This window comes from Rattus norvegicus, chromosome 9 (assembly GCF_021556685.1).
Source record: "Rattus norvegicus strain SHRSP/BbbUtx chromosome 9, alternate assembly SHRSP_T2T, whole genome shotgun sequence".
NCBI classification, from domain to species: Eukaryota; Metazoa; Chordata; class Mammalia; order Rodentia; family Muridae; genus Rattus; species Rattus norvegicus.
Window position 1 is genome coordinate 13,927,306 of NC_141542.1, and position 12,039 is coordinate 13,939,344.

At 39.1% G+C, this 12,039-nt stretch overlaps 1 protein-coding gene across 9 annotated transcripts in view; it reads left to right on the top strand.

Annotated features, from left to right (window-relative positions):
* Sult1c2 (sulfotransferase family 1C member 2) overlaps positions 1 to 12,039 on the top strand; it is a 64,309-nt gene that overhangs the window by 40,022 nt on the left and 12,248 nt on the right. Inside the window, exons 1-6 of one of the 9 annotated variants that reach the window (XM_087564659.1) lie at positions 202 to 333; positions 642 to 813; positions 1,914 to 2,110; positions 6,018 to 6,096; positions 9,617 to 9,794; positions 10,146 to 10,271. In XM_087564659.1, the coding sequence (XP_087420785.1) occupies positions 9,644 to 9,794; positions 10,146 to 10,271 (277 nt within the window). In that variant the 5' untranslated portion in view covers positions 202 to 333; positions 642 to 813; positions 1,914 to 2,110; positions 6,018 to 6,096; positions 9,617 to 9,643. 9 annotated transcript variants of the gene reach the window in all.

Here is a 12,039-nt window from a genome sequence, read left to right on the forward strand (position 1 = left end):
CATGCTCTTTCCTCTAGAGGACAAAAGTCCAACCCTGATTTAAAACATATATGTGGCCAATACTATCAAAAGTAAACTTATTAATCATAATACAATATGGCAACACTGAGGAGTGATTTCCTGAAGAAAGCCACAGCATTCATGCCAAGATGTTCTTGTGTCTCCAGGATGGGGTCAAAGTGGGTGGATTCCTGTGCTGCCAGTTAACCTTGGATCAGGGAATTTACTAGTCTGAAGGAGGATCTTCAGAAGAGACTGTCAGAAAAGGAAGACGGTGCATCTGTTCTGCTTAACATCTTACAGACCCATACTGCTTGTGCTTAAACACTAACTGTAAGTAATTAAAGATAGCATATAGCACTGACTTTACTTAGTCCTTTAAATGAAATGCCATTAAACACTGAATAGAAAATATGCTGTTAGGCTGAAGAGATGGCTCAGCCATTAAAGGCTAGGCTAACAACCGAAAATGTAAGAAAATAGATTACACATTTTGAAAGATGAATGGGATTGTTGGCTCTTCAATTGACAAGGGCAAATTTCAAATGATGTTGGCTAACAAGAAAAATGTTATTTTTCTTTAAAAGAAGTTGTTTAGAGTAATTTTCTTTTATGTTTGAGTGCTTTACCTGTGTCCACAGAAGCCAGAAGAGGGCATGGGTCCTGTGATTGGATTTACCAATTCTTGTAAGCCATTTCAAGTGTGAAATAGTTGCATGCAGTGTATGACATCCCCAAAGAGACACCAGGACACAGGACTTTCTACTACAGGGTAATTAATTGGCTTGATGATCTTGTACAGGTGTTATACAGGTAACCACATCAGCTCTGATTCTTGCACCAGCTGTTTCATTTCCAGAAGTCAACATTTTATAGCTGTCCTCTATATCTGCTGGCTCATACACTCTTTTTCTATTTTGTGGAGTCGTTTCCATAGCAATTGGATAGTTCTTCTCTGAACTTGTGCTAAAATTCTGCAGTGAGTCCATCTGATCTTTGGCACTGGTTATTTGGGACATATATTATTTTTATTATTTTCTTCAGTCTCATCACTAATTTATGGATCTGTTTAGCTCACTTGTTTTTTATTGGTTTAATTTTGATATGTCAAGTGTTTCTAGAAATTCATCTGTTTCTTTCAGACATTTCAGATTAGTGGAAAAGAGACTTTTAAAATAGGTTCTTATAATTTTCTTAATTACATTTATATGTTATAATATTTCCTTTTTCATTTCTCATTTTATTATTTGGGTCTGTAAAAACACACATGCACTTAGGCTTTCATTCAGGGCTTTCTATTTGTGAGTTTTTTTACTTTTCTTAGATTAACATAGAGTTTGCCAAAATATATTCAAATATAACTTTTAATTTAATGGATTCTTTGGAAACTTTTTTGCTTCCATTTCATTAACTTTTGACCTCTTTTCATCTACTGGTTTGGGGTTTGGTTTGCTCAAGTCTTTTGGATGTATCATTACGTTATTGATTACTGATGTCTGGATTAGTTTTTCATTAAGCATTCAAAGCTGTAATATTTCATTGTGTTCAGATAGAATGCAGGAAGTTATTTCAATTTTCCTGTGTTTGTTGAAAGTTGCTTTTTGTTCTAATATATGGTGAATATTGGAGAGATTTCTTTGTCTCGTTGAGGAGAAAGTATAATTTTAATGTTTAGGTAGATGTGCTATAAGATATATTTTGTCCTTTTGCGTTATGATTTCATTCAGTTCCAATGTTTCTCTGTTTAGTTTGAGTCTGGACAACCTCTCAGTTTTTGATAATTGGGTACTAAAGTCATCCAATGTCATTGTGGTGATTAATCTGTAGATTTAGATCTAATAGACAGTATTTGTTTTATGAAATTGTGTTTAGTGCAGTTATGGTTATAAATATTTACAGATTTTCTTTTCTAGAGGCCCCTTACTTGATCAATGGGCTGTCAGGAGTGACTGAATATTTGAGGACTTTTACCATCTTTTCCCCTGGCTTATAGCTGCTTGTTTCAACTGTCGAAAGCTGTATACCATTTCTGCTCTCTCATTTATTGGCGTCTGGTTGGTGGCCCACAGTTTGTTGTGTGGTAGAGGAAGTAAATAGAGCTGTTGGAGGGGTGAGTGTCACTTTAGTTCATCACTGTGACCATGAAGGAATCAGTTGTAATCAATGATCACTAAATACATATGCCAGGTTGTTAGAACCTATTGATTTATCTCCTTTACATTCACCCTCAATACATAGCTGTTCAATTAATAATATCACTCTGATATGGGATAAAGAGTCTAAAGTGACACATTGAGTGTGAAAATAGTTGCATGCAGTGTAGGATATCTCCACACAGATACTAGGACACAGGGACTTCTGCTACAGGGCAATTGTGACTTGCGAGTCAACAAAGAAAACCTCTTTTTTTGAAAGGAGGTGGTAGAAGACATATCAGCCATGGAGGAATTACAGTATCAAAAGATGAGTTAAGCTTTAATTTCCTGGCTAAAGCAACTTTGGAAGTTGCCAGAAGATATCTAGTAAGCTCAGTTTGATCTTAGGTAGCCAAGAACAACATCAAGGAACATAATTTGCCTTCTTCATGCAAGTATATATGCATGTATATATATATATATATATATATATATATATATGTACATATATATATCATGGGATGATGTGAGTATAAATAAATATATACATAGTTTCTTTGTCTAGACTTTTGTTCTGTCCTTTCTTCATATGTGTGTATCAATGAATATATTCTGGAAAGAAAGGGAAAAAGCCAGCATTTGTAACTATTTAGTCTGTGTTGGGTCTGCTTTCTCTCTCTATTTTTTTTTAAATTTTATTTTTCTTGGATATTTTATGTATTTACATTCCAAAGGTTATCCCCTTTCCCTCTCTCCCATACCTCCTCCCCCTGCTTCTATGAGCGTGCTCCCTCTCCTACCCACCCACTCCAACCTCAGAGCCCTGGTTCCATGTTTTTAATCTAACAGTACTGATTGGAGGTAATTAGCATGACTCACATTTTATAGATATAGAAAAGAAATCTCTAAGAAGGTCCCACTGGGTACCTGAGACCATGTAGCCAGTATTTTAGTTTCTCCATTACTGAACCCAAGTCTGTTTACTTGGCAACAGAACAGGACCCAAGTAACTAAGACTAGCTCTTGTGGTAGAAGAAAAACAAAGATTCTTTAGACTCGTGTTCTGAAATGTCTTTTTAAACTCACTCAGGTTTTAAGCTTCTTTTTATCACAGTCAAGGGGAGATTGGGAATTAGTTTACTTAGTGAATCCTGGTGGTTAATAATTTTTTTAGTTTGGCACACCTTAGCATCACGAGTCTTAAAAGGTAAATGAGGTCATGTATGTAAGCCTCATGTGCCGGGTTTGAGTAACTTTATAAGGGCTGCACTCATCTAGGCACAGGGTGCTTTGAGCAAAAGGCTGAATGTGTCAGCTTTTGAGTTATTTTTCGTGTTGAACATAAGCATGGCTATACTCTTGTTTTTCCCAGTTTAAACTCTATCAGACTGGAGAGGAAGAAGACCAAGTAGCATGGGAACTCTGCAACAAAGTCAGGGCCTGCACATAGTGGGGAACCAGGTGGTCTTAGAGAGGGAGGAGCAGTGTGTTTGCCTCTGTGCATTTCTCTAAACAGCCTTGAGTCTGAAAGTACTTAAGGTAGTGGAGATTTATAGACCAGTGATCACTAAACAGTGAGACTTACTTCCTCATTGGCCAGATGCCAAAGTTTGTTTCTTGTAGTCATGACTCTGTTGATTAAAGCTCTAGCTGATCTCGTTGATTGCAGAGCATTTGAGATTGATTGCTAAAGGTTGGGTACATTTGGCATAGTAGAATTTGAGCATCTGTGCTTGCCCTATACCAGAAATACTTTCCTCCTTCCTCTAAATGTACCTTTATACTTACCGAACACTGGGCAGTCCAGCTTTTAGATTGCTGACAACTAGAGTTTGAAGGTAAGAACACAGCTTATCTAAAACATTTGGCATAACTTGTTGGTGTATGTTCTTAGTTCTCAGACATACAGGTGCTAATGTGTAAGTGGTGTAACTCAAGTCAGAAAGATCCTAAGACTTAAGAAACCTAAGAAAAATAATGAAAAAAAAATCTGAAGCTAACATTGGCTGTGTTCAACTTAGAAATTCATGCAGACACCTTTCCACAATACCATCTCTTTGTGCATACTGTACTTTTCCCTCAGAAAGACTCCCCTCCTGTCAGCCAGCAACACTGCTCTGGCTATGACTCTTTCTTCACCACACTGGACCCTCTTTCATCTAAGTCTTTGGACACCATTCAAGCTAGGCCTATAAAAGGAACTGGACCAGGTCTCCTGCTTAGGGAAGTTACTTATATAAGCAAGTAACCATAGCACTGTGGCATAAGATCTGGAAAGTTCTAATGTAAATTTAGATCCTCTTGCAGCTCAGGGTGGAGGACAGTTATGATTTCAAATCGTGTCTGGAGGACAGTATGAGGACCTGTCTCAGAAAACAAGATGAAAGGTTAACTGTATGGAAAAGACTAGAGATTGTTTCACAAAGGAGGCCACAGGGACCTGGCCTCAGAGGACGAAAAGGAGCCTGCCTGGGAAAGTCTGTGTGTCTATCTGCCTTACTCTAAAAATAGCAGTGACCACAGCTGAGACCACTTATAAGTAGAAGCCCAAGGAAGCACTCTTTTTCTCTTCTAGCCTGCATGCTGTGGGCTGTCAGATGGCAGGTGTATTTCTACCTGTGTGCTCCTTGACCTTCTATGAGGTTATCAGAAGTAGAAAGTGTCATTCTCAGTATTTGATGTACCCAGTCTGCGAGGCACTGGTGCTCAGTAGCACAGGAAGCTGCTTTCAGTTCTTCCCCTGTGATCTCTGCTTCTGCTCAGCAGCAGAAGTGAGGTTTGTGCACACATCAACTCCAATTCTGGGAACACATTCAAACTTGAGAATCTGATTTCAGCTGGGTGTCTGTGGCTTTTGTATCACTGTAAGATAAGGCATTCAGAAACCTCTATTCCTCCCCAACATTGTCAAGCTGGGCATGGTGCACACTGGGCAAACCTTTACTACAGAACTACACATCAGCCCCCACCTGACTCACTGTACATACTTCCATGGCCTCACTCAGCCCTCAAATCTACCTTTATACCACAGAGACTCTATTAATGAGCTGGTCTCTGTCAACTGAAGATTTTCAGTCCTTACCTCAGGTCATAATTTTAAACTTATTTAAATTCAGTTACTTGTTTGGTCAAGTAACAAAGAAACACTAAGAGAAATGCATAATTTTCTTTATTTTCCAATGTTCAATGAAACAGCAGGTCTCCGAGCTTTAACTGATCATGCTATTCTGCTCAGTTTTAAAAAAAATTCCTACAAAAAAGTCCCAGATCAAGGTGTCTGTCAGTATGGTTTCTCAAGGCCTTTTCCTCTGCTTGCAGGGGGCCTTCTTTTACTATGTCCACACATGTTTTTCCCTGTGTACATCCCTTGGTATTTCTCTGTATGTCTAAATCTCTTCTAAGAAGAACCCTAGTATGATAGAATTGGAGCCTCATCTCAACTTAATGACATCTTCAGGGCCCTGTCTCAAACTGTCACATTTTAAAGTAAGAAGATTAGAGCTCAACATGTGAATGTGGAGGCACACAGTTCAGTCCATCATATTCACCAATGATATTGCATTATTAGTTTATGCAAATAGTTTGCTGTTGCTCACAAATTGAGCAATTTAAAATGATGCAACAAGATGTGGTAGTACGTATCTGGAATCGCAGCATTTTGGAGGCAGAGGCAGAGGCAGAGGCAGAGGCAGAGGCAGTGGCAGAGGCAGAGGCAGAGACAGAGGCAGAGGCAGAGGCAGAGGCAGAGGCAGAGGCAGAGGCAGAGGCAGAGGCAGAGGGAGAGGCAGAGGCAGAGGGATACTTGCAATTTTGTTTAGAAATACAAAGGATGAATTAATTAACTCAAACTTTTTCCTTTATTCTTATTTTGTTTTGTGCCAGCCTAGGTCTGCTTCTGCCCTTGAGGTATCCAGGTACCATTGTGCACTGAGTAGGACTGAAAAGAACAAAGTTTATTCTGGTAGGTGGATTTCACAGGGTGTCAGTCGGAGTGAATGCAAAGGGATAAATAGCCTTCTTTAGTGATGGTTTTCAGTGAAATAGCTCTCTCTTATTGGGGGTATTAAGGGGTATATATAAACCTTGGTGTGTAGGTAGGAGTTTCCATAGTGAGGGTATATTACTGGCTGGTGTTCATATGTTGGGAATGTTCCTTTACCTGTGGAGGACTATTTGATTCCTGAACATATCCTTACAGGGAAAGAGGAAGGTTAATCTCTAATTTTGCCATGACTACCTCAAGGGTTGCAAAAGTGGGGATCATAGGGTTTATGTGCACGGGAAATGCACACCCAGAGCAAGGAGGAAAACAGTCCTACTCCTGCTGGTGTCAGGATGAGATTTTCAAGGCTTTGACACATCAAACTTACTCTTGCTCTGGATTGGCTCCCTTGGTTGCATGGCATTCCAGACTCACAGGTTTAGTGCTTTGAAACAGTATTACTATAACCTAGACTGGCCTCAAAGTCACACTCTTTCTGCTAGCTTCCCTCATATTGCTTGCCATCATAGCCTACTGATTGTTTTAACTGTTTTTGGTCAGAAGTTTGAGCAGATTACAGCGGCTGGGTGAAATGAAGTTTTGCACACCAAGAGGCTAGGGGAAAGCATCCCTCCTCAGTTCATCTGCTGAACATCAGCCTTCTGTTCTGTTGTGCAGGTAAAGGACTGAGGATGCTGCCTCCAATTTATCCTCAGCTTCTAAAGGCCGTGAAATCTATTCCCTTTTGTCTATGAGCTGGTAGTGGGAACTGCATCATCAGTATACTTAGAGAACTCCCATATCCACCACCAAAGTTCTATTGGAGTTCAAAATGAGAATGTGTTTGGGAACTGTTATATTGAATACCTAAATTTACATTTGAAAAGGACACTGTAGACTTGCAGACTTGTGCTCTCATGTTGCCAACAGGGGAATGTGCTAGTAGAGATTTGTCTCTACAACCTCTCAGTTCTGGAGGCCATATTAGGCTTCCTATCTTAATAGATATTTGGTCATTCAAAGATTTCTGGTGGGGTTGAAGACTGATTACAGTCTCATAGCCTATCAGGCTGTTTAACTCTGAAAATACATATTTTTTGTATAGTTATCTATACTATACAAGCTAGCCAAGATATAATATAGATTTTAAGCCTTTCTTAAGCTGGAATGGATAACTAAATGTTCTGTTTAACTAAACAAGTGATGGACTGTGTGTTGAGTATATCATATGCTTTATAAATTTTAGAATGGTAATAATTGTACTCAATTTATATATAAGTGAAAAGGCTTTTTACCTGGACAAAAAGGGATAAATGTTGTGGTTTGCCCTGGAGTTATCTGTATTTTGATGCTAACTCCACTGCCCCAAGAACAGCTGTCTAGTCATGTACTCAGGAATCAGGTGACTTCAGTAGAAATTTCTCCCCATTGAATTTGTAAAATACAGGTGAGGGGTAGGTACAGGATAGAAGGAGGCCTGTCATTGGAGAAGGAAGGATGGGTGGGAGAGAAGTTTGAAGGAAGAGGAGGAGACTGGAACAGAAAGAGAAGAGGAGAGGGAGAGAGAGAGAAGCGCTGGCAGGACAATGGACGCTGATGTAAAGATCTCACTCTGTGTATTTACAGATTGTTATTAATGTTCCTAAGGGATGGATGGTACTGGGCTTTGTATGTTTAGGTGGGCAATTATATCTTACCAATTGGCTCAAAGAAAAAAAAAAGAAAAGGACAAAAATACATTAAGTAATAACAATTTCTGTATTAGTTTTCTTTGTGAATATGGACTTATTGCATGGGCATCTTAAATTTCATGGACACTTGTAACTTAGAAGCAATTTTTAAAGAAGTTTTATGAGATTAGTAGACAGATACTAGCTGAGGTCTTTATCAAACCATTGATTTAGAATCTTGTAAGCCTTCTTATGTTTAGAGGAATGAATATTACTTATGCTAAACCTGTGATGTGGATTAAAAGTGAAGGGGGAATTTAGGGAAGGACCTAACATAGAAGGTATGTTAGAAATGTCAGTGCTCCAAACCAAGTGAGTGAGCTTACACTTGCCACTTCAGAACCAAGGAGACTGGAGCAGGAGGATTGTACATTCAAGGCTACAGAATGAGCAATGGGCAATCCTGGGATATGTAGAGACCCTATCTACTCTTACCTTAAAAGAAAAGAAAGGGGAGATGGCAATACTTTATCTTCCTCTGCTGAAGCTGATTATATCACATCTCAGAGTTTTATGGGAAGTACACCCTCTCTGCCATACTACAACTGTAGCTGCTGCTTATATTGGAAATGTTTTCAAGTACAACTGGGTCTTCATTTTCTAAAAGCACTGCATCCATTCCAGAGAACTCAGCTTTCTCTGGGAACCTGTCATCCTGATATTTGGTCTGGCCAGCCTGGACAGTCTTTGTTTCTCTCACTCATTGTAGTTTTCTTTACACAATTACTAGCAATTATTCACTGTTACACTTTCCATAAATATTCTTTCCCTCTAATGTTCTAGGCCTCAAATTATATAAGAACTAAAAACAAGTTGCTTATAATAAATATAATAGTGGTGCTCACTATTGTAGCAGTCACTGAACATTACCTTGCTATCCCTCTGAGCAGCAGTGATAGATGTGCTTTGAAACTCAAATAGCCACTTACTCTTGAGTATTAGAAGATCATTCATACCTTCTATTCATATATTTGTAAGTTTCTAGGTATAGCAACCAACAACAAACAGTGGAACAATGTGTCTCTTTCTGAAAAAAAAAGACATAAAGTAGACTGTAAGTGCATGAGAAGATATTCATTAGTAGTCATGAAGGAAAAGCAAAACAAATCTATTGGGATGGAGATTTAAGGGAGATACATGTCAGTGATTAGAGATTACTATATACTACTGGTAGACTTCTTAAATGATACAGCCACTGTAGGAAAGTTCTATGACAATTTCTCAAAAATGAGAACATACTATATGGCATATCTGCATTGAGTTATGAACCCAAAAATATGAATGTAGAAGCTTAGATATTTGTACATTTTTTATTGTACAATAGTTGAAAGGAGGCACTCCAAGTGCCCATGGACAAAGAAATGGATAAACAAACCACACTACAAGCAGGCATGCAATAAAAGTTAGCATTAATTGGGAAGAAAATCTGATGACATGCCACAATACAGCCGATCCTTAAGAATATTCAACTAAATAAATTAGCTATTCACAAGAGGACAAAATGAACTTAGTCTAAAGCATCTAGAGTTTAAGGAGATAAAAAGGAAAGTCGTGGTAGCCAGGCACTGAGATTTAGCAGCAGTGGGCTCCTAGCTTCCATCTAGAAAAGTAAAATGTTTTCAGGAGATTCAAGGTGATGGTAGACAAAGAACAGCAGGAATATTATTAATGCCACTGAGCCATCCACTTATGATACTTAAGAGTCATTTTCATGTTGTGTATGCTTTATCACAGTACTTTAAGAATTCCATTCTGATCTTTTCTCACAGGGACTAAACCTTCTTCCCTGAGACATCATGGCCCTGGCCCCAGAATTGAGCAGACAGACAAAACTGAAAGAGGTCGCAGGGATCCCACTGCAGGCTCCAACTGTCGACAACTGGAGTCAGATTCAGACCTTCAAGGCGAAGCCAGATGACCTCCTCATCTGTACTTACCCTAAATCAGGTAACCTGGTAGAGTAGTAGCCCCAGCCTCATCCTCTGAGCTATCTGAACTTCTCACCTAAGTTAGAACTACCTACAATGAGAAGCTGGCTCTTTTTGTCCCACAATGGGTGCTACTTCACATGTCTTATCCCTGGGATCTTGAAGCTTAGTCTCTTGTACCATTCATTTTTCTTGGGAAGAGGTGAGATTTGTCTCTACTCTTTTACCTTTCCCAGAGATCCAAAGTATTTCTTCTATAGCTAACAAGATCCTGGTTAGAACAGAAGGTAAAGCCAACATCTGCATCCACACCCGTTCATTAGTATGTTTGAAGAATAATCTTCTAACTCAATCTTTAAGGTCTTCCCAGGGACAACATGGATTCAAGAAATTGTCGACATGATTGAGCAGAATGGGGATGTAGAGAAGTGCCAGAGGACCATCATTCAACACCGACACCCTTTTATTGAGTGGGCTCGGCCACCCCAACCATCAGGTAAGAGACCCTGATTCCATATATGTTCCTCTCCTGTCTAATCTCTGTCCTTGTCCCTTCATCTTCTCTTTTTCTTTCCTATCCTGTCTCTCTCCCTCCCCCTAGTTGCTATTTGGAACAGCATCATGCTGTATATTAGGCTGGCCTTGAACTCACTGAGATTCTCCTCTTCTGCCTCCTGAGTGTTGGGTTAAGTGTATATGCCACCCCTTCCAGATCCATTTTTTTCTGTATTTCTACCAAATGTGAATCAGCAAGGAAGATAGATGCATATGAAGGCAAAATTCTGCCTAATGTTCTCATTATACCTTTGCTCTGGTCATGTGTAACTGCAGAATAGAGGAAGGAACAGAACTCTACTCATCAGCAGCTCACAGCCATCTGCTTTCAGTACTTTACCTTTCATAACCAAGTGGTTTCTGGACAGTGTCTTATGATTCAAAACACACACACACGCACACAAACACACGCATGCACACACACATACACACATATACACACATACACATATATACATGCACACAAACATACACACACATGCACACACATACACAGGCATATTAATACACACACATACACATGCACATACATACATATGCACACACACACACACACACACACACACACACACACACGAGGAGGCAATTACTTTGTTCAATTAAAAAGCTATTTTTCCCGTGACGTTAACTGAACATTTTTCTTTTCATACATAGTTTCTAGTCTTGAGATTTCCTTGCTAAACATAATCCCTTATTGTTGTGAAATCAACCTTACTCAAGTTCTTAGTTCAAGAGCAATATGTGGCCAGACTCTTCACCAAAATATAATATAATAACCTCCAGCCCATCTCTCCATAGAGCAGTTCTGCAACCTCATGAGTGGGCCTCCATTCTCTACTCTTTGGCACTGCGCTCTTCCAAATTTTCCCCAGAATTGTCTGTGAAGCTTTGTTTACAGCATTTTAGGGCTTTTAAGCTTGATGTTCAAATTTCAGGACACATTATGAATCTGTCATGAAGCTCATCACAATTAGTCTATAGTTAGAAGCAGAGACAGATGCTAATGTGTTGCTCACCTTTTTTCTATTTAGTTTAATTTCCCATTGGGCTGCCAATCTGTGGGTGAACCTTTCTGGAAACCGCATTATGGATATACACACCCAGAGATACAGTTCATAGTCCAGTCAAGTTGACAATGGAAAGTAAGCATTATACCTTGTTACCTTCTAGACCTCATATCATAGAAGTAAGGTGGAACGTAAGTTTACACCATGCCCTCCCGCTGTATGTTTATAGTTAAATGCCACTTATTATCAGTCACAATTCTAGTTTTTTAAAAGTATCTCTGTTCCTTGTTTGACAGGTTTTCCGATTATTCATATAAGAGAATCTTTATCATTTTCTGGGAATCACAGTCCAGATTCAAATGTGCCGCCTAACAGAATGATTTCATGCAATCTTTGAAGCAATGCAGGACTAATCCTCTAACCTCTCCACTGCCATTATTTGAAGAGCCTGATTGCTAGATTAAAGGAAAGACCTTAGGGACAGTCTGCAATATCTTTATTTCATCTTACTCCAGTTTATCTCAAAGATTCACAGAGAAAGTCCCTACAAGAGTTGTAAATAGAAGTGCAAACATCACAAACCATGTATCAGAAAGGATGTAATAGAAGAAACATCACTGCACAGAACCAGAGAGATGTTTTTGATATGACAGGAAGGGAGGTGAAAAGAGTCTGCTCACTGTTTCTGATCAGCTCTGGCTC